The sequence below is a fragment of the Triticum urartu genome, chromosome 3, assembly GCF_003073215.2.
Source record: "Triticum urartu cultivar G1812 chromosome 3, Tu2.1, whole genome shotgun sequence".
Classification (NCBI taxonomy): domain Eukaryota; kingdom Viridiplantae; phylum Streptophyta; class Magnoliopsida; order Poales; family Poaceae; genus Triticum; species Triticum urartu.
Genome location: NC_053024.1, coordinates 12376710 through 12400585, shown reverse-complemented (window position 1 = coordinate 12400585; position 23876 = coordinate 12376710). Strand labels below are relative to the sequence as shown.

Sequence of the window (23876 nt, the reverse complement as noted above, 5' to 3'; positions counted from 1 at the left end):
TTCCCTCAAAACCATTTCTACAAATTATTTGGAGCCTGAGTGGTTTTCAAAGCAAGTACCCTATTGCATTTGAGTTTTGACCTAAAACCAACTCCTCTGGATTGTCCTTAGCATCCACAACCCAGAACCATCTTGACCCACTCCTCCCCTTTTCAAAATTTTCAAAATTCAGTCTCTGCAAGTTTGGACCAGATTTGCCAAATTTGGTGAAATTCATATCTACACTTCTCCAAAAATTCCACCAAAATTCAGGCAGCCTACTGGAGCAATGAGTAGCCACCCCACCAAAAATCAGCTCAAGGAAAAATCCCCAGAGGCCAAAAACATTCTGTCGAACACCTGAGCTGCACTGTTCCTTTGCAAATTCAGTAAATTCAGATTTCAGTGTTGTTTTTCGCCCGTCAGCTTCACTCACGCGTCGACAGTGCGCTTGGCGCGTTGCGCGCGGCTTCTTCTCCCTGGCCAGCACCCCCGCACGCGCGCTTGGCGTCTTCCCGGCGTCGGTGGCGCCCCTGGCCGCCCGCGCCGGCGTGTCTTGCGGCGGCCGAAACCCCGTTACAGCCGACAGGGGACAAGAACGGCGGCTCAACGCCATTCCGCGCCGCCCGTCGCCCCTCTGCTCTCCGCGTGGCCTCATGCGTGCCAGCGCACGCCCGTGGCACCGCCACCGTGGCCGGCAAGCACAGGACGCGCTCCCTGCCGCCGACGGGCCCGCGCCGCCCCGTTCTATCGAACTCACCCCCAAAGCACCAAACTCCAGCTCGATTAGCACCAAAACGGAACCGTGGACCTCCACGATGATGCACAACGTCCTAATTACCCCGACCAAGCCCTGCGCCGCCGTAATCGTCACCGGAGACCGCCGTTCACGGCCACCGCCTCGGACCGCCTATATAAAGGGCTCCCGAGCTCACCCTCGTGCACGCATCATCACCACACCTCACCAAGGCTCTGCCAAGCCACCCGGAGGACCTCGAGGAGGTCTCCTCCCCCAACTCCGGCCGCCCCGATCCGCCTCGGCCTCCACCACGATTCGCTCCGGTGAGGCCGTCTCCGGCGCCCAAATCCCGTCAGTTACTCCCTCTAGTACCCAGTAAGCTAACGCCAGCATCAATTTGTCCTTCGCAGCTCTCTCCGACGAGTCCCTCGACCACCCGAGCCGTCGTCCGCCGGAGCAAAGCTCGCCGTCGACGTGGTACTCGCCGGCGACCACCACCACCGCCAACCGACGCGGGAAGGAGCCCTGATCACGGAGGTACCCTCCGATCCCCCTGCCTCGCCGTGGATCGCCGCCGGCGACCACCGCGGCTGTCGGACGCCGACGAGCTTCGTCCCCCCCATTTGAAAGTTTAAACCTGACGAGTGGGAACCCACCGTCAGCCTCTCTGTCATCTCTTTGTGAAACGTTTTCTGGTAGCGCCTTCGGGCAAAATGCGTTTTCCCCTCTGGGCTGGCGTATTCAATACTGGAACGTTTTCTGTTTTTATAAGCTAGCCCCTGGAAACTTTCTGTTTCATTACAGATGAGTCCCTGGACAAAAACCTTTATAACTTTTAAACAGAATAGTATTTTTGATTGATTCTTTTTCTGTCCTCTTCAGATTTTTTTCTAGTTTTTTATCATATTTATTTGAAAATTATTTGAAATATTTTTTTGTGCACCTCGTGGTATTTACGATAGCGCATATATTTTCTTTATACCGTAGATACCGAAGGAGGTGACGGAACCGCAAACTTCACCGAGCTAGGCTCCGACTACTCCGAACCAGGCAAGCATGTTTGAACTTTTGATATGATGAGTGTCTTGGCATGTTTTGCATTTTAGCTAGTCTCATGGCATGTTGAAGAGCATACCTATGAACGTTATTTCCATGCATTGATGAGGTAAGTGAGTTCGATGATCCATACGTGGATGGATGTGAGTATGAATGGCCATGTGTTGGCATGAGGATGGGTAAGATGGCAGTGTTGTAGCATGCCAGTCTTATGCCAGACCATATGACTACAGTGTCAAACCGTATCGATCCAATTCCTCCTTTTTCCTTCCCTGTACTACCACATGTTTTCCGCAAGGAATACGGCTTAGTAAGTTGCAAACCGCTTTCCTGGTACACACCAAAAAGGAGAGGCCGGGATGATGGTTCCATGGCCCTGGATTAAAGACAGTCATCCGGTCAGGGGGCATGGGTGTTTCCGGTTGGGACCGAGAGGGGGGCACCCCTTAGAGCGCGCGTATATAAATTTGATCCCATGCTATTCGAGATTGTGATCTCCCCGTCTCAAAAGTTTTTCTTGGACGATGTCTAGGGTGATTCCTAGCATCGAGAGGTAGGATGGGTGTGTACTGGTTAGCTGTGTTTTCTTCCGAAATACCGTAAACGGAACTAGTCCTTCATGACTACGGAAATCCGTTGGCTGTGGGAAATTTTTGTACAAACTCTGCAGAGTCATATATTCCTTTAATCATCTATTCTATGTCCAAGTTCAGTATCATCTTATCCTGACAAGTGTCAGTTTTGATGACAGAGACTCCGGTGAATCGTATGAGTGCTAAGTCCGGTTAAATGATTATTACTGTGGATGGACTAACCCGTTTATCTTCATAAATTGAATGTTGATTATGAGTATTAATTACTTGTGAATAAAAGCCCTTTCTGTGATGTCGCTCAGACGTCCGACTGTGGCATTTCTTTTAAAGCCCTTTCTGTGATGTCGCTCAGACGTCCGACTGTGGCATTTCTTTTCAAAGCCCTTTCTGTGATGTCGCTCAGACGTCCGACTGTGGCATTTCTTTTAAAGCCCTTTCTGCGATGTCGCTCAGACGTCCGACTGTGGCATTTTCTTTAAAGCCCTTTATGTGGTGTCTCTAAGACGCCCGACTGTGGCATCTTTTTCTTATATTTATTTGTTCACCCTTCGAGGCGTCGCTTCAGACACCCGATCGGTTTCATTTATGTTTTGTTGGGACTTCAGGCGGACTACCACCGTTTCCCTTTTTCTTACTTCGTTATGCTAATTTTGAAAATACATTGGTGAAGTAATCGTGACGCATTCCTGCATGCATTTGTTATATCTTACGTCCAAACTGTCTTGCGAGTACTTTCAAAGTACTCACTGGCTTGTTGATTTGGCCAGATGCTGACGAAGGCGATCTCATGGATGAAGAGTTCGATAGCGAGTCCGACGCCTAGAGGAATCCCAGTCAGTCTCGTGCGACTCTGGATTTGGTCACTGTATTATATCCGCTTCCGCTACCAAATAAATTCATCGAGCCTCACCACGACGCTCGATGAGATGCCAGTTTTAGAGTCATGTATCTCACTCCTCGTTGTGTTTTTCCACCACCCTATCCTCGAGTCAGTAGTATGCCTCCACACCACTGGGTCATGTCCGCCATTATGTATAATTATCGGCGTGCTTGTAATAATTTGGTTGAGCAACCGTAGCTCGACCCTGTAATATATTTTATGCTACTGGATTATTGTATCAAGAATCTGTCTACCGGTAAGGAGAAATTTTCTCATACTGGACTCAAAAGATTGGTTTCTCAATAAATATTTTTTTATTGGAAAACCGGTCGTGACAGCAAGGCAAACAAGATCGATCTACAGATCGCGTGGGCGTCCCACGGCTCGAGACGGCAACCGTGACGCCGGCCACAAATTCAACAGGGCCGAACACAGTAGACAAGGCTCACTGGAGCTACGTCATGATATAGCCCAGTACAGAGGCGCCGCACACCCACTCTGCTTTATAGACGAAATAATGGATCATCAAATCCCCGAGGGTTTCAAACCCGTAAACATCGAATCATATGATGGCACAACAGATCCTGCGGTATGGATCGAGGATTATCTCCTTCATATCCATATGGCCCGCGGGGATGATTTCCACGCCATCAAATATCTCCCACTCAAGCTTAAAGGACCAGCTCGGCATTGGCTTAACAGCTTGCCAACAGGATCAATCAGTTGTTGGGAGGACCTGGAAGCCGCATTCCTCGACAATTTCCAGGGCACTTATGTGTGACCCCCAGATGCCGATGACCTAAGTCACGTAATTCAGCAGCCAAAGGAATCGGCCAGGCAATTCTGGACACGGTTCCTAACAAAGAAAAATCAAATAGTCGACTGTCCAGATGCTGAGGCCCTAGCAGCCTTCAAGCACAATATCCGTGACGAGTGGCTGGCCCGGCACCTTGGACAGGAAAAGCCGAAATCTATGGCAGCACTCACGACACTCATGACCTGCTTTTGCACGGGAGGAGATAGCTAGCTTGCTCGTAGCAACAATATGACCAAGAACCCTGGTAATTCGGACACCAGGGACAATAGTGGCAGGTCGCGTCACAACAAGCAGAAGCGCCGCATTAACGGCGACAATGCTGAGGATACGGCAGTTAATGCCGGATTCAGAGGCTCTAAATCCAATCAGCGGAAAAAGCGGTTCAAAAGGAATCCTAGGTGCCCATCCAGTTTGGACCGAATACTCGACCGCTCGTGCCAGATACATGGCACCCCCGAAAAGCCGGCCAATCACACCAACAGGGATTGTTGGGTGTTCAAGCAGGCAGGCAAGTTAAACGCCGAAAACGAAGACAAGGGGCTCCATAGCGATGACGACAAGGAGCCCCGGCCGCCGAACAACAGTGGACAGAAGGGTTTTCCCCCACAAGTGCGGACGGTGAACATGATATACGCAACCCACGTCCCCAAAAGGGAGCGGAAGCGCGCGTTAAGGGACGTATACGCGGTAGAGCCAATCGCCCCAAAGTTCAACCCATGGTCCTCCTTCCCGGTCACTTTCGATCGAAGGGACCATCCCACTAGCATCCGTCATGGCGGATTCGCCGCATTGGTCCTAGACCCAATAATTCAGCGATTTCATCTCACTAGAGTCCTTATGGACGGCGGCAGCAGCCTGAACCTGCTTTACCAGGATACAGTGCGGAAAATGGGCATAGATCCCTCGAGGATTAAGCCCACCAAAACGACCTTTAAAGGCGTAATACCAGGTGTAGAGGCCAACTGTACAGGCTCAGTTACACTTGAAGTGGTCTTCGGATCTCCGGATAATTTCCGAAGCGAGGAGTTAATCTTCGACATAGTCCCGTTTCGCAGTGGTTATCACGCACTGCTCGGGCGAACCGCATTCGCTAAGTTCAATGCGGTACCGCACTACGCATACCTTAAGCTCAAGATGTCAGGCCCTCGAGGAGTAATTATGGTCAATGGAAACACCGAACGCTCCCTCCGAACAGAGGAGCACACGGCGGCCCTTGCAGCGGAAGTACAAAGCAGCCTCTCCAGGCAGTTCTCCAGTCCGGCCACTAAACGACCGGACACCGTCAAGCGCGCCCGGAGTAACCTACAACAAGACCGCCTGGCACGATCCGAGCAGGTGTAGCAATGCGGCCCTAACCCCAACCCTCGCAAAAAGGCGACGCCAGTAATTCGCGTACAAAACTATGCCCTAGAGATACCATGGGTACCGGGGGAGGGGCACCATCACGGCACGCCCAAAAATACGGCTTAAACTGTACCAGGGGCTGCCAATTTTTTAATTTTCTCTTACTTTCAGGAATCCATCCTTCGGAAGACCTGTTCGGCAGTTCAGTTACCGCACAAATGATGCAAGAACCAGGGAAGCAGACAAGCCACGCCGCAGTACGGAACTCTCAGGTGGTCTCTATCACGAACAGTATACCTGCTCCGCATACTATTCCGCAGCTTGCCCCTGGAACGGACATGTTAATTCGTCCAACCTTCCACTTATCCCATTATTTGTATAGTTCTGCTTTGATCGCAGCCCTTTTTAATAAACAATGCATACCTTTCGTCTATTTTTGCATTCCCTTTTTTCTTTATATATGTTCCTTAACGACATGTTGCACCCGTACACGTTGGTACGGCCAAAATACGCCAGGGGCTTTAGTACCCCTCAATATGTTGTGAAAAGTCCGAACACTTTAACAAGTGCGGCACCCCGAACTTATAGCATTATATGCATTGGCTCCGAATCATGTCTTGGGTCAATAGTTGGATTTGCCCGGCTCCTATGTTTTGGTGCCTTACGTTCCGCTATATCGGCTAAGGTAGCACTAGGAGACCCACTGGGATTGTGCCCCAGTTGAGCTAGGTCGAGCACCTCAGTGGAGAAAGCTAAAACTGACTGTCATGATGAAGCGAGAGCTGGTCGCTGTTCGAGAGGTTTTTTGAGTCCCTAAAGACTTATGCCGTTTAGGGCGAGGAGTCGGCTCTGTCCGGCCAAGGTGTGGATAGCGCCCCGAACTCGGTCTTCCGAATACCAGGGGCTTCGCCGAAATTTAAAACTATAGAATTCTATGGCTAAATGAGAGTGTTCACGCATTATAGTCTGATTGCCTTGTTCATTGGGCTGAGCGCCTCCCTCGAAGGACCCAAACATGGGAAAAAGAGCGCTTAGGTTTATCCCCGAACACCCCAGCACTAGAGGCACGGGGGCAGAAGCCGACGACTTGCCATCTCTCAGAATTGATAAACAGCCGCACAGAAGGTAATATTTTAAATTCCAACAGCATTGCTTGGCGCATATAAACAAGTTTTCAGCGCACAGGACAAAACGAGCAAGATTCACTCAAAAATTACATCCCTAGAACATTCATCCGCCACAAGGCGGGCACCCTTCAGAACATCCTTATAGTAATTCTTGGGCTTGCGATGCTCTTTCCCCGGCGGTGGCCCGTCCTTCACCAGCTTCTCAGCGTCCAGCTTGCCCCAGTGCACCTTAGCACGGGCAAGGGCCCTATGGGCACCTTCAATGCAGATGGAGCGCTTGATGACTTCAAGCCTTGGACAGGCCTCCACCAACCGCCGCACCAGCCCGAAATAGCTCCCAGGCAGAGCCCCTGCAGGCCACAACCGAACAATGAGGCCCTTCATGGCCTGTTCGGCCGCCTTGTGGAGCTCGACCAGTTGCTTCTGCTGGTCGCTCAGGGGCACGGGGTGTCCGGCCTCAGTATACTGAGACCAGAACACCTTCTCTGTCGAGCTGCCCTCCTCGGCTCTGTAAAATGCGGCGGCATTGGATACACTCCGGGGAAGATCTGCGAACGCTCCTGGAGAGCTCCGGATTCGGGTAAGTAACAAGTAACTCACGTTTATGTGTTTGCTTTGCATAAAGAATGCCTTACCCGCCGCTATCTTCTTCACCTCATCCAACTCCTGGAGGGTCTTCTGGGATTCGGCCTTGGCAGACTTGGCATTCTCAATAGCCACTGCGAGCTCGGACGCTCGCGTCTTTGAGTCAAGCTCCAAACTCTCATGCTTTTCCATGAGAGCCTGGAGCTCTTGCCGCACCTTGCCAACCTCGGCCTCATACTTCTCCCGCTCGGTGCGCTCCGAGGCCGCCCTCTTCTCGGCCTCGACCAGCGCCTGCTTAAGGGTTGCCACTTCAAACGTGGCCCCTAAAATAGCCACGATAATCTTGTCATTCTTTGCAATTGAACCTTTTTATATATATTTAAAAACAAGGTATTTCTTACCTTCATTATCCTTGAGCTGCTTCTTGGCATGCCTGAGCTCTTGCTCGGACCGCTCGAGGTTCTGCTTTAGCGTGTCCACTTCCGCAGTTAGTGTGGCGGACGCAAGCAGGGTAGCCTGCACATGCATATTGACTCATTTTTGTTAGACTCCTGCGAATTCTATTTGATCCTCTATTCGGCTTTTCTTCCCAAACGCCAAACAGAGCATCAGGGGCTACTGTCTACGCGGTACTATTATTTAACTTTCTTTACTTACCTCAAAGCCTGTCAAAAGGCTATTACAAGCTTCAGTCAGTCCGTTTTTGGCGGACTGAACCTTCTGGACCACTGCACTCATAATAGCGCGGTGCCCCTCGTCAATGGAGGCGCCTTGGAGCGCCTCCAACATATTGTCCGGCGCCTCCGGTTGGACGGGGGCCGCTGGCACGGTGGACTTGCTCCTCCTGGAAGGAGGTCCCCCGCCGGACTCTGGAACCTTTGAAGGTTCCGGAGCAGTGTCCAGCCTAGAGCCGGACTTGGAGCCCCGAGGGGTTTCATCCCCTTTACTCCTGGAGTCCGGGAGGTCGCCTTGCGGCGCCTCTAGGACCACCTCCTCCCGGCTTGGAACCTGTTGGGACAACACTTCGGTGTCGTCCGTAGGGCGGGGGGAGGAAGCCGTCGGAAGCGAGTTCGCGTCCGACGAGTCTAGTGAGCCGCTCGACGACGCGTCGAGCCGGTCTTTGGATGGGCTGCATAAACATATTCGACATGAGGGAAAGCTGTGCAATAAGCGAATACTACGAATTACTCTGGTTTCCGGATACTTACGATTTGTCCAGGGGCTTGGCCCTAGGCGCCCACTCCTCTCTGCCACCGTCGCCGTCGGTGGAGCAGTCCGGAGGAAGGGTTTTCCCCTTCTTGGACCCTTCGGCCTCCCCAGTTGGGGCGGCCTTCCTTTTCTTCCCTTCCCCCGCTGGAGGGGGAGGGGTCTCTTCTTCCTCCTCCTCGTCTTCGCAGGAGGAGTGCGTATTGGATTCGTCGGATGATGAATCCGACACCTCCACGCGTCGGGCACTCTTTCGAGTCCCCGTGGCCTTCTTCATGACCTTCTTCTCCCGCACCACATAGGGTGCCGGAACCAGCAGCTTCGCCAAGCGAGCATCCGCTGGGCCTTCGGGCAAAGGAGCCGGACACTTGATCTTTCCGGAGGTCACCTACCAATCCTGTCAAAGGTAAGGGAGTTTAGATCCCGCATGGAGTCAAACTATGAAAAACTGATACCCTGTAAAAGGAAAAAATAGCTTACCGCGAGAGCGTGATGCTGCGCACTGAATCCGCGATCCTCAGTAGCGGATGTGGGAGCCTCGGCGCCCTTGAAAAGCACCTTCTAGGCATCTTCGTACGTCGTGTCGAAGAGCCTGCTCAGAGTTTGGTGCCGCGCCGGGTCGAACTCCCACAGGTTGAAAGCCCGTTGTTGTCACGGGAGGATCAAGCGGATGAGCATAACCTGGACTACGTTGACAAGTTTGAGCTTCTTGTCCACCAGGGTTTTGACGCATGTTTGGAGTCCGGTTAGCTCTCCTTTTTTACCCCACGACAGGCCCGTCTCTTTCCAAGACATGAGCCGCGTTGGGGGTCCGGACCGGAACTCGGGGGGTGCGACCCATTTGGCGTCGCGTGGCTCGGTGATGTAAAACCACCCCGATTGCCACCCCTTCAGGTTCTCCACAAAGGAGCCCTCGAGCCAGAGGACGTTGGCCATCTTGCCCACCATGGCACCTCCGCACTCCGCCTGGCTACCGCGCACCACCTTCGGCTTGACATTGAAAGTCTTGAGCCATAGGCTAAAATGGGGGCGGATGCGGAGGAAGGCCTCGCACATGACGATAAACGCCGAGAAGTTGAGGACGAAGTTCGGGGCCAGATCATGGAAATCCAGGCCATAGTAGAACATGAGCCCTCGGACAAATGGGTGAAGAGGGAAGCCCAGTCCACGGAGGAAATGGGGGAGGAACACCACCCTCTCATGGGGCCTAGGGGTGGGGATGAGCTGCCCCTTTTTGGGGAGCCGGTACGCGATGTCGTTAGATAGGTATCCGACCTTCCTCAGCTTTTTGATATGTCCCTCCGTGACGGAGGAGACCATCCACTTGCCTCCCGCTCCGGACATGGCTGGAGAAGGTTGAGGTGAGGAGTGCGGACTTGGGCGCTGGAGCTCGAGTGCACAAAAATGGATAGGCGCCATAGTCGATGGCGCGGTTGGGTTACCCACGCCCGGATTGATGAGAATCCCGGAATAAGGGGACACGATCTCTGCTTTAACAAGACGTGCCAAGGAAACCGCCTCGCATAATGTGCTGAGATGGGACAGCAAAACGGTTCGAATAAAAGCTTGGCCGTGGTGTGATGTCACACTACGGAATACGTCAGCAGGTTAGATTTGTGTAAATGTTATTCTCTCTATGGCGATATATGGAAACTTATTTTGCAGAGCCGGACACTATCTTCGTGTTCGAAATCTTCTAGGAAGTACTTGGAGGAGGAACCCGCCTTGCAATGCCGAAAACAATCTGCGCGCCGGACTCGTCGTCATTGAAGCCTGGTTCAGGGGCTACTGAGGGAGTCCTGGATTAGGGGGTGTTCGGATAGCTGGACTATACCTTCAGCTGACTCCTGGACTATGAAGATACAAGATTGAAGACTTCGTCCTATGTCCGGAAGGGACTTTCCTTGGCGTGGAAGGCAAGCTTGGCGATACGGATATGTAGATCTCCTACCATTGTAACCGACTCTATGTAACCCTAACCCTCTCCGGTGCCTATATAAACCGGAGGGTTTTAGTCCGTAGGACAACGTACACATCAACAACCATACCATAGGCTAGCTTCTAGGGTTTAGCCTCCTCGATCTCGTGGTATATCTACTCTTGTACTACCCATATCATCAATATTAATCAAGCAGGATGTAGGGTTTTACCTCCATCGAGAGGGCCCAAACCTGGGTAAAACTTCGTGTCCCTTGCCTCCTGTTACCATCCGGCCTAGACGCACAGTTCGGGACCCCCTACCCGAGATCCGCCGGTTTTGACACCGACAGTGACCAAGGCGGCACTGCCACAAGTATGTGGGACTATCATTATCAACCTTACATCTTTTGGTATTCACACTATGAATATGTGTAACATTACGCTTGAGATTCATTAAGAATAAACCATTCACCAGCGGGGCATGACCATAAAACATATCTCATATAAATAGAACAACCATTATTCTCGAATTTAAATGAGTAGCCATCTCGAATTAAACGAGATCCTGATACAATGTTCATGCTCAAAGCTGGCACTAAATAACAATTGTTGAGGTTTAAAACTAATCCCGTAGGTAAATGTAGAGGTAGCGTGCCGACGGTGATCACATCGACCTTGGAAGCATTCCCGACGCGCATCGTCACCTCGTCCTTTGCGAGTCTCCACTTATTCCGCAGCTCCTGCTTTGAGTTAGAAATGTGAGCAACCGCACTGGTATCAAATACCCAGGAGCTACTACGAGTACTGGTAAGGTACACATCAATTACATGTATATCACATATACCTTTAGTGTTGCCGGCCTTCTTGTCCGCTAAGTATTTGGGGCAGTTCCGCTTCAAGTGACCACTTCCCTTGCAATAATAACACTCAGTCTCGGGCTTGGGTCCATTCTTTGGTTTCTTCCCGGCAGCTTGCTTACCGGGTGCGACAACCCCCTTGTCGTCCTTCTTGAAGTTCTTCTTACCCTTGCCTTTCTTAAACTTAGTGGTTTTATTCACCATCAACACTTGATGTTCCTTTTTGATCTCCACCTCCGCTGATTTCAGCATTGAATATACCTCAGGAATGGTCTTTTCCATCCCCTGCATATTGAAGTTCATCACAAAGCTCTTGTAGCTCGGTGGAAGCGACTGAAGGATTCTGTCAATGACCGCGTCATCCGGGAGATTAACTCCCAGCTTAGTCAAGCGGTTGTGCAACCCAGACATTTTGAGTATGTGCTCACTGACAGAACTATTTTCCTCCATCTTACAACTGAAGAACTTGTCAGAGACTTCATATTTCTCGACCCGGGCATGAGCTTGGAAAACCATTTTCAGCTCTTCGAACATCTCATATGCTCCGTGTTGCTCAAAACGCTTTTGGAGCCCCGGTTCTAAGTTGTAAAGCATGCCGCACTGAACGAGGGAGTAATCATCAGCACGTGACTGCCAAGCGTTCATAGCGTCTTGGTTCTCTGGGATGGGTGCATCACCTAGCGGTGCTTCTAGGACATAATCTTTCTTGGCAGCTATGAGGATGATCCTCAGGTTCCGGACCCAGTCCGTATAGTTGCTGCCATCATCTTTCAGCTTGGTTTTCTCTAGGAACGCGTTGAAGTTGAGGGCAACATTAGCGTGGGCCATTTGATCTACAAGACACATTGTAAAGATTTTAGAATAAGTTCATGATAATTAAGTTCATCTAATCAAATTATTCAATGAACTCCCACTCAGATAGACATCCCTCCAGTCATCTAAGTGAAACATGATCCGAGTCAACTAAGTCGTGTCCGATCATCACGTGAGACGGACTAGTCAACATCGGTGAACATCTTCATGTTGATCGTATCTTCCGTTGGCCCGAGGCCATGTCTGTACATGCTAGGCTCGTCAAGTCAATCTAAGTATATTGTGTGTGTAAATATGGCTTACACCCATTGTATTCGAACGTTAGAATCTATCACACCCGATCATCACGTGCTGCTTCAAAACAACGAACCTTCGCAACGGTGCACAGTTAGGGGAAACATTTTCTTGAAATTATTGCGAGGGATCATCTTATTTAAGCTACCGTCATTCTAAGCAAATAAGATGTAAAACATGATAAACATCACATGCAATCAAATAGTGACATGATATGGCCAATATCATTTTGCTCCTTATGATCTCCATCTTCGGGGCGCCATGATCATCATCGTCACCGGCATGACACCATGATCTCCATCATCATGATCTCCATCATCGTGTCTTCATGAAGTTGTCTCGTCATCTATTACTTCTACTACTATGGCTAACGGTTTAGCAATAAAGTAAAGTAATTACATGACGTTATATGTTGACACACAGGTCATAAATAAATTAAGACAACTCCTATGGCTCTTGCCGGTTGTCATACTCATCGACATGCAAGTCGTGATTCCTATTACAAGAACATGATCAATCTCATACATCACATATATCATTCATCACATCCTTTTTGGCCATATCACATCACACGGCACATGCTGCAAAAACAAGTTAGACGTCCTCTAATTGTTGTTGCAAATTTTTACGTGGCTGCTACAGGTTTCTTAGCAAGAATATTTCTTACCTACGCCGAAACCACAACGTGATATGCCAATTTCTATTTACCCTTCATAAGGACCCTTTTCATCGAATCCGATCCGACTAAAGTGGGAGAGAAGGACACCCGCTAGCCACCTTATGCAACTAGTGCATGTTAGTCGGTGGAACCAGTCTCACGTAAGCGTACGTGTAAGGTCGGTCCGGGCCGCTTCATCCCACGATGCAGCTGAATCAAGATAAGACTAGTAACGGCAAATAAATTGACAATATCGACGGCCACAACTGCTTTGTGTTCTACTCGTGCATAGAAACTACCCATAGACCTAGCTCTGATACCACTGTTGGGGAAAGTAGAAGAATTTAAAATTTTCTACGCATCACCAAGATCAATCTATGGAGTCCTCTAGCAACGAGAGGAAAGGAGTGCATCTACATACCCTTGTTGATCACGAGCGGAAGCGTTCAAGAGAACGGGGTTGATGGAGTCGTACTCGTCGTGATCCAAATCACCGATGACCAAGCGCCGAACGGACGGCACCTCCGTGTTCAACACACGTACGGTTGGGGAAGACGTCTCCTCCTTCTTGATCCAGCAAGGGGGAAGGAGAGGTTGATGGAGATCCAGCAGCACGACGGCGTGGTGGTGGAAGCAGCGGTGATCTCGGCAGGGCTTCGCCAAGCTCAGCGAGAGGGAGAGGTGTCACGGGAGGGAGAGGGAGGCGCCAGGGACTTGGTGCGGCTGCACTCCCTCCCCCCACTATATATAGGGCCCCTAGGGAGGCGCCGGCCCTAGAGATTGGATCTCAAGGGGGGGCGGCGGCCAAGGGGGTGGCTTGCCCCCCAAGCCAAGTGGGGCGCCCCCCACCCCTAGGGTTTCCAACCCTAGGCGCAGGGGAAGGCCCAAGGGGGGCGCACCAGCCCACCAGGGGCTGGTTCCCTTCCCCACTTCAGCCCATGGGGCCCTCCGGGATAGGTGGCCCCACCCGGTGGACCCCCCGGGACCCTTCCGGTGGTCCCAAAACTGGTCTTCCTATATATAATTCTTCACCTCTGGACCATTCTGGAACTCCACGTGACGTCCGGGATCTCATCCGAGACTCCGAACAACTTTCGGGTTACCGCATACTAATATCTCTTCAACCCTAGCGTCACCGAACCTTAAGTGTGTAGACCCTACGGGTTCGGGAGACACGTAGACATGACCGAGACGACTCTCCGGTCAATAACCAACAGCGGGATCTGGATACCCATGTTGGCTCGCACATGTTCCACGATGATCTCATCGGATGAACCATGATGTCGAGGATTCAATCAATCCCGTATACAATTCCCTTTGTCAATCGGTACGTTACTCGCCCGAGACTCGATCGCCGGTATCCCAATACCTCGTTCAATCTCGTTACCGGCAAGTCACTTTACTCGTACCGTAATGCATGATCCCGTGATTATGATGATGATGCATTACCGAGTGGGCCCAGAGATACCTCTCCGTCACACGGAGTGACAAATCCCAGTCTCGATTCGTGCCAACCTAATAGACACTTTTGGAGATACCCGTAGTGCACCTTTATAGTCACCCAGTTACATTGTGATGTTTGGTACACCCAAAGCACTCCTATGGTATCCGGGAGTTGCACAATCTTTGAGCTATGCTTAGGATTGGGTCTTGTCTATCACATCATTCTCCTAATGATGTGATCCCGTTATCAATGACATATAATGTCCATAGTCAGGAAACCATGACTATCTTTTGATCAACGAGCTAGTCAACTAGAGACTCACTAGGGACGTGTTGTGGTCTATGTATTCACACATGTATTACAATTTCCGGATAACACAATTATAGCATGAACAATAGACAATTATCATGAATAAGGAAATATAATAATAATAATTTTATTATTGCCTCTAGGGCATATTTCCAACATGTTCAACCGGTGTCGGGCTGGTCCTTTGAGTTTTAGGGGGAGGTATTTCATGGCATGAAGGTCATCGTCGCGGGACATATGAATGTGGAGAATGAAGTATTCAATCCATACCGCGGTGTCTGTGGTTGCATCGTATCATTCTATATTCACAGGTTTGAACCCTTCTGGGAATTCATGTTCCATGACTTCGTCGGTGAAGCAATGAGGGTGTGTGGCGCCTCTATATCGGGCTGAATCGCGACATAGCTCTGATGGAGTCCGTCTGCGGCTTTCAGACCATGCATGACTAGGTTTGTCACGTCTGAATAGATGGCCATCGTCGCGTGTCAAGGCACGTCCTCGCGATCAGTAGATCAATCTGGTATGTCCTGCTTTATTGTTCAGGTCATGTCGAAGGTCATATGTATGGCCGTGAGCTGATTTACCTCTGCCTTTGCGATGAGGCGGGGCTGGCTGGTGTTCGGCTTGAGTTGTTGTTTTATCCCGACCACGTGGTGGTCGGTCAGCCGCATTGCGCGATGGTGGTATGTGTTTCGGCGCCTCTTCGTTGAACTGAGGTAGGAATTTTCGCTTCGGGTAGCTTTTGGCTGGGCGCTTGAGGACATATTCTTCGGCTGCTAGGACATCGGGCCATTTCTCGTTCAGCAGATCTTGGTCAGCTTGAAGCTGCTGCTGCTTCTTTTTCAGGCTCGTTGTAGTGGCTATTAGCTGGCGCTGGAAGCGCTCCTATTCAAGAGGTTCCTCAGGCACGATGAAATCCTCAGTGCCGAGGCTCGCCTCATCCTCAGACAGCGGAAGATAACTACCGACCTCCGAGTCTTCGTGCGTGGCCTGTATACTATGGCTAATCTGCCCATCTTCCCGTTCGTCCTGTTTAGTGGCTGCGTCAACAGGGTCTTCATTGTTGTCGCCACCTCCGCGGAGTGTTATCTTTTCCTCTGCAGGTGTTGCTGTCTTTACTGCGGTGTGACTTAGAGCGGCGCCGCTGGCGCCGGCGCTTTGATTATATCTCGGAAGGTTTATCCTTAGCTGGATCTTCCTTGTCATCACCGCTATTCTCCTTTGGTGCATCCACCATGTATACATCGTACGAGGAAGTGGTCGTCCAGCGTCCGGTGAACGACGGGTTCTGGGCCTCTTCTTCTCCGGCATCGACGTCCATACCGTCGATGTTGTCGAAGCTGTAATCAAGCATGTCAGTTAAGTCTTCGACAGTGGCTATGAAGTGGGCGGTGGGTGGGAAGTGAAATTCGCCCTCATCAGCCTCCGGTTCGAGCCGGACACAATTCAGATGTGAGCCTCCCGCTAAGGATAGTGCTCTTAACGAGTTTAGCATGTCGCCCAGAGGCGAGTGCCGGAAGATATCTGCGGCGCTGAATTCGGCGATCGATGACCGATCATGCTCGACATGCGCGGACGCACAAAGTTCGGAAATTATAACCGGAAAAGAGTCTGTAGCTCCGGCGACACAGATATTACTTGAAGTTAAGTCTGTGTTTGGCTCCAACGCTGGGGGGTCTGCGGCTTCCGTGACGGGGTTGAGCTTCCTGTCCTCGGATGGGGCGACCTGCTCCGGATCTAAGGCCAGAGCGGTTTTAGGTGCAATTTCCTAGGTATGGCCCGATGACAGATTTAACTCATGTTCATCATGATGGCTCGGAGCGGCTGTCATGGTCGCGAATCCGTCCGCACAGACATCTGCGGCGTAGCTCAAGCTTCCGAATCTGACCTGGTGGCTAGGGTCATAGCTTTCGATCTGCTCCAGATGGCCAACCGAGTTGGCCCGCAGTGGGAAGCTTCCGAACATGAAGATCTGTACGGGGAGGAATACTTCTCCTAGGACAGCATTGTTGTAGATGATTGAAGGAGCCATCAAACCTTTTGAGGACGGCACAGTGGAACTCTCAATGAAAGCACCAATGTCGGTGTCAAAACCGGCGGATCTCGGGTAAGAGGTCCCGAGCTGTGCGTCTAGGATCGATGGTAACACGAGACGGGGATGCAATGTTTACCCAGGTTCGGGTCCTCTCTATGGAGGTAATACCCTACTTCCTGCTTGATTGGTCTTGATGAATATGAGTATTACAAGAGTTGATCTACCACGAGATCGTAATGACTAAACCCTAAAAGTCTAGTCTGGCTATGATTATTTGGGTGATCTATGGACCTAACCCTCCGGTTTATATAAGTACAGGAGGGATCTAGGGTTACACAAGGTCGGTTACAGAGAAAGGAATATTCATATTTGCTCTCCAAGCTTGCCTCCCACGCCAAGGAGAAGTCCCATCCGGACACGAGTAGAGTCTTCGGTCTTTGTATCTTCACGGACCATCATTCCGGCCCGTATCCAATAGGTCGAACGCCCGAGGACCCCTTAGTCCATGACTCCCTCATGGGGGGCACCCCAGAGACACACAAGTTGATTGTTTAGCCGTGTGCGGTGCCCCCCTACACACAATTTCACCTCGGTCATATCGTTGTAGTGCTTAGGCGAAGCCCTGCGTCGGTAACTTCATCATCACCGTCATCACGCCGTCGTGCTGACGAAACTCTCCCTGGGCCTCAACTGGATCATGAGTACGTGGGACGTCACCGAGCTGAATGTCTGCAGACCGCGGAGGAGCTGTGCGTTCGGTACTTGATCGGTTGGATCGTGAAGATGTTCGACTACATGAACCGCATTTCATAACGCTTCCGCTTTCGGTCTAAGAGGGTATGTAAACATACTCTCCCCCTCTCATTGCTATGCATCTCCTAGATAGATCTTGCGTGATCGTAGGATTTTTTTTTGAAATACTGCGTTCCCCAACATATATATCATAGACTCTGCAAATACATATCATTCGATGGCTTCAAATTTCAGCTGATATATAATGACCTATTGGGAAGGGCACTTTTTCATCACCTGTTGGATGGAGCAAATTGCAAATTTTTATATAATGTTGTCAGAAACATCACAACTCCAAAGACAGAGCAAAGGAATTGCACCTCACCGAGTATAATGCGGTATAACCTGCAACAAAGAGAGCAAGTGAAAGGCTTAATTGGGTATAAAAAATTCAGTTTACTGCCAAAATAAATCCTACCGAGGTTCAAGAAAAAGTTAAATCACAAATACATAGAACATGGCATGCTTGATGCATCATACCATTATGCATCAATAATATTGCTGAAAGGGCGTGAGAAAAACAGAGGCATATTATTAGCAATCAAACGCATGCGTGAGACAAATTGAAATTTTTTAAATTGCACTCTATAATATAAAAAGACATATGTTGCCTGATGTCCCCATGAATGAGCAACTCCACGAAGTCCATGCGGGAGCATGTGGCATTGATAGCCTTGACCGAGAGATTCGGCGGTGTGGAGAAGTTGTATTTGATGATCGAGACGGACTTCTCGACACTTGTCACCCCCGACAGCGGTAGGCTATGCACCATAGCCTGCACTCACATTAAATGTGTGGTCGGGAAGATGACCTCACACGGCCTCTATGAAACCTATCTGCATGTGAGGCATGTGAGGAGGCCCGTGTTCGGGACACCTAGCACCGTCCGAATATGTCACTGCTGACGTTCTTCTAGATCTGGTTTAATGGAGGATAGATTACTTGGCAGTAAACCTGCACAAAGGTATGCTTGCCGTCACATCATTGGCTCCTTCTGGATGTTGTAGTACTAATTGTGAAGAGGATTCTAGTGTAGTTTCTTATTGTACCGAGGGTTTAACATTTCAGTGAAATTTCACATATTTTGGTGGGGTTCGAAATACTTGCAACCATGAAATTTTGAGCCAAATTCAAACTAAAATTTAAATTAGCTTAAAATTCATTAAAAATATTGATTTTTGAAACTCAAAATCCGAAATAATTTCCAAATTTCCCAAATATTGCATATTCCAAAAAAATTCCATGTCCGAAATTAAATACCTTACCGACGTGGCTTTTTGGGCAGGTCCATCTATTATAGTTACGCTCAGGGTACCCCGGTTTTAAATACGCCGACATGCTCATGCGCAAAATCAAGAGGGGCTACTAAAAAAGAAAGTTTTTGACGCTCCATTAGCTAGCGTACTTTTCTACTATCAATAAAACATAAAAATAAATCAAATGTCAGCGAGTTGTATGCCGCATCAACATTGGCTAGGTATCCTGCTTGGGAGATTTGTTTGATAGAAGGCCTCCTTTCTTCTTCACTATCCTCAAGTAAACCCGCATTAAGCATCGCTTTTGTAGCATGGATAACATTTCTTGACATGAGATTGAGCTCTACTCCTGACTTGAGATAGATAGATTGGAACACATGCAAATGAAATGCTTGCAAGTTGGAATGACATAACAACGGAAGATGATGCATTTCACGACAGGATTAGCACCAACTATAATATCCTCCGATTTAAATACAGTACTCTACAATGACATTAAAGATGAACTGCATCTACTAATTAACATCACCCAAATAGTTTCAGCTGCATCGTTTGTTTCCCGTCAATATCGGAAATCAAGCCAATGCGTCGGACCAAGGGGAGATCTTGTCGATGCGGATGTGCAGGGGAACTTCCATGGACGCCCCGTCCCCTACTGCTGCTGGAACCAGGTACATCCGCGGCACCGGCAGGAATGTTGGCTCGTCCACGGCGGCCACCGCCCCGGGCGACGAGCTGCTCCTTATGTGCATGACCATCAACACCATGTCCTCCTTGCCGTAGTTGACCCACATCTTGCACGTGAACCGGGGCCGCGTCGCCGCCCTAGCCCTGGCGCACACCACCGACACGGCGGCCGCGGCGGCGCCGAGCACGCCCACGATCAGGAGGAACACGCGGTTGTCGTCGCCGAGGAGGACAACCCGCGGGGTCGATACCGGCAGCTGGAGCTGGCTGACCTTGCCATACTGCACGGCGAGCAACGGCACCGAGTGGACAGTGTTGAGGTGGCCGGCGAGCGCCTGCGGCGCGCCGACATAGCCGCAGCCAGGCTCCGTGCAGTGGCAGGGCGCTTGCGGGCAAGCTTTCTGGTGCTCGGCGACCTCGTGGTAGGTCATGTACCACTGGCAGCCGGCATTGGGGCACCCAGTCCTGGTGGAGGACACCACGGCGTCCAGCGCAGGGCAGGGGTCGAAGAAGCCGCCGCCGTCCACGCACACCGTGCACTGCCCGAAGGGCAGCTGGGCCACGCAGCCGCCGCAGGCTGGGTGCCCCGCTTTGCACTGCAGGCAGGCACACAAATCGTAGATGGCCCATAAGTTAGCATGAAAGATTCGATCTCTCACCAAAGGAGGAAGAAAGAAAGAAAGAAAGAACGAGAGGAACCTGGAAGACGGGGGGCTTGAAGGGGAGGGTGCAGAGGGGGCAGTGGAGCACTTTCTTGTCAATCCTCACGGCGAGCTCCACTCGTGGGCTGTACGCCGCCGCGACGATGGCGCCCCCATATCCTCCTTTGGCCGCCTCTTGCCTCACGTGGCCTTCGGGCAGTTGCAGCCGCGCCTTCTTGGCTCTCTCGTCAGCCTTGTCCGGCGAAGCCCTGCTCCTCCCCTCAACGGCGGCGCCTTGCATCCTGGCTGGCCTTTGGGGAAAGAAAATCGTTGTCTGTGTCTCAGTCCAAACTTTTTCCAGGAGGTGGGAGAGGAGAAGAGCAGAGGTCTGAGAACATAAGGTGCCCAGGCAACCACACTACACTATAAATGCTTCCTCATTGTGGTTTCCATTCCCAAACTTATATGCTATAGATATAAGCCATGCTCTTAATCTATTTCATTATTGCTAGTTTATACATATATTAATGTTGTTCTAGAAAATTTGAGGAACATGAATGTAAGCACATTGTTTTTATTTTTGCATGGTTTCCTGCTTAATTGATACACGGAGGAGTGCTCTTGAGTCCATCGCCAGATTATAACACCATCAAACACGTGGGAGCCCATAGAAAGAAAAGAATACATGTGTAAGCACAAGGGACATGCGTAACCAAATAGTACAAAGGAGCACACAACGCATCACAACTTTTCACCCAGGTCATGACACATCCCGCCTTTCTCACTGCTATCGACCGCCACATACGCCATGGCAGATGTGCTTGCCACCACCAGCACATAACGACAACATGACCACAAGCATCCAAAAATCTTGATTAGCTGGTTGCATGGAGTAGGAAAAATAACCCCTTGATTTTGCAGATGCCATCAAGAAGCAATGAGGAATCCATCTATCACCACACCATGCAACAACCTAGTCGAGAGACTTCTAAGCAGGCATCCATAGCTGGAGCTTATAGAGACACGGGGGGATAACCCGAGAGGACACCAACCAAGATCATCCTCGCATCGGTGCATGAGAAAGGCTTGAACAACGTTGCTGGAGCATGAAAAAGCTAACAACAATGATGATGAGGGAAATCAAGTATCGGCTCCCAACCAACCTCTGCTAACCACCAGACGACAGAACATGGAGAGTAGAAAATACACCCAAGATTACAATAGGGGCTAAGCTTCACCTAATATCCTAGAAATAACATAGTGGAGAATAGGTGGCAGGAAAGCTTATTTGAACCTAAGGAGAGACAAGAATAGAAGGACCTCCTGACCTGAACACGAACCGCTAGCATAATCCCCAAATCAAAATATGTGAGAAAAGATCTCGGCAGGACAAAACACAGGCAATGATTATTTAATGGGGAAATGAAAGTTAAACCAGGAGGAGCAGGAGTTCGCAAAGGATGACACCTATTCCTCGCTTGGCATCCAATTGACATAGGCATCCCCATACCGGCATGGTAGCCCCAAAATCCGCCATAAGGGGTGCACAAAGGACTGCCCTTTTTGATAACCTACTACTACAAGAAATCAATGTTAAAAGTACGCCTAGGCTCTAATAATGAGGGTTTTGATGTTAATGGCATTATGATTAGACGATTAACTATGTTTCGGGTGTGCTTCCAGTATACAGATCGTAAGGAATGGAGTATAAAAGTTGGTCAGTGATACATCTCCAACATATCTATAGTTTTTGTATGTTTCATGCCTATTATCCTTCAAGTTTGTAATATTTTCAATCCTTTTGAGGGACAAGCCTATTAATTTAGTGGCGAGCACCAATTTTGTTTTTCTGCTATTTTTGGGATATCAGGAAATCACCACAGAAAAAGTCACCGGAAAAAACAAAAAAAAAATAGAAGGTGTTTTTGTGCCGGAAGAAGACTAGGGCACCTATGCCCTCTGCATGGAGGGGCCAATACGGCAGAGGCGTTCAAAGGCCATAGGATCCTTGGTGGGATGCGTAGGGCCTATGATGCTTCCCACGAAGGTGGCTCCGGTGACCAGTGGCTATATATACCCTGAAAGCCTTTCCCCAATTTATCGTGCACTTTTTCACGTCAACTATCTCACGGTCTGAGGCGATCATCATTTCAACCCTGATCTGGTACTTTGTCGGAGGGGGAAAATTCATCTCGATCTTCACCGACATTGATCCTCACACTCAAAGATGAGTGGTGAGTAGTCTAACCCCTGAATATAGGTTCATGGCGATAACCAAGATGTAATCTCTCCACTTCGATGTTCAATACAATAGATAAATGAGCTGTGTTAATCTAAAGTTTTCTTTAGCTATTATTTCGTTCATGTGATGAATTATTTATTTGTTCAAATTTTTTGGATGATTTTATGGGTCATATTTCTCCCTGCTTGCATTTTTACTCTTGTCCAGTTTAGATCGGTAGCTAGTAGTGGAAAGAGTTGTGCATTAGCTGGGTTCAAACTTGCAGGCAAACTAGCATAGTGACACGAACTCAAAAAGACATTTTTTTAGCATAGTACAGAAGCAAGCGCTCATATATACGCGCATACACTCAGCCCTATGAACGCACACACGCACACCCCTACCCCTATGCGCACATCCGAGAGACTGAGCCAGCATATCATCTAGATGTTTTACGAAGTCACGGTAGGTGCCTCGTAGTCGACGGGAACGTCTCCTCTCACAGAACGCACATCGCCGGAAAATCCTAAAATAAATCCAAAATAAATGCGAGCACAAGAATTTAAACCCTGTTGGGCTAGGGATACCACTGTCCACCTAACCATCGAACCACAATTTGTCATGATCCTTAACACTCCATATGTGGAATCATCCTCATCAATGTGGAAGTTTTCTTTTACCTATACAAGAATGAGAAGTTCACAAACTTTGAATAAATAAAACAAACCACCAGAACTAATTTGGAACAACATTCACTGAAAAACAAGTATGTTGAAGTTTGTGATTATGTATTTTGAAATAATAATGTGACATGGATTGAAGTAGTACATCATAATAATACAAAGTGATGCAATATTTTTACTGTAAAACTAATTGAAGCGTATTTCGGGTGTGAGGCACAACGTATCCTAAAGCAACAGGCCGCTGCATTGAACACTAAATCCACAGACATCATCTCCAACAGATAAGTGGAAAAAGGAGGATAAAAATATTGTACTAATAGGAAACAATTATTTAAGAATCAAAGCAGTTATGTCAGCTTCGTGTGCCAGTTCATCTTGGAAAATGAAGAAAACAAATATATCTATTAATATATGTTCCTACATTCTGGTTGGAATAAATAAGCGATACAAAAGAACCTAACAAAAACAAGGTCTAATAATAATTGACCATGGCTTCTTCAAATGGGCAATTATTACAATTAACATCAATATGTCAAGTTGTTAATAGAGAAAATTGAAGCACATATATGCATTGTACGTAAGTAATGTTTTTGGCCACCTCAGGGAATCATTTTATGAATTAGTTAATAGGAAAGAAGAATACTATGGAACATATTTAAAGATGGGTATATATATCAGACTCTGCAAATACATATCAGTCCATGGCTTCAAATTTCAGCTGATATATAATGACCTAATGGGAATGGCACTTTTACCTAACCTGTTGGATAGAGCAAATTGCAAACTTCTATGTGATGTTGTCAGAAACATCACAACTCCAAAGTCAGAGGAAAGGAATTGCATCTCAGCGAGTATAATGAAGCATAACGTGTAACAAAGATAGTAAGTGAAAGGCTTAATTAGGGATAAAAAATCAGTTTGCTGCCAAAATAAATCCTAC

At 49.0% G+C, this 23876-nt stretch overlaps 1 protein-coding gene across 1 annotated transcript; it reads right to left on the bottom strand.

The window, feature by feature from the left end:
- Positions 1-19100: 19100 nt before the first annotated feature.
- LOC125547641 (E3 ubiquitin-protein ligase SINA-like 10) lies at positions 19101-20389 on the bottom strand. Its single transcript, XM_048711455.1, has 2 exons — positions 20091-20389; positions 19101-19987 (listed from the first exon to the last, which is right to left on the bottom strand). Exons 1-2 carry the CDS (start codon positions 20331-20333, stop codon positions 19280-19282), a joined length of 951 nt encoding a protein of 316 aa, XP_048567412.1. The 5' UTR covers positions 20334-20389; the 3' UTR covers positions 19101-19279.
- Positions 20390-23876: the final 3487 nt, after the last annotated feature.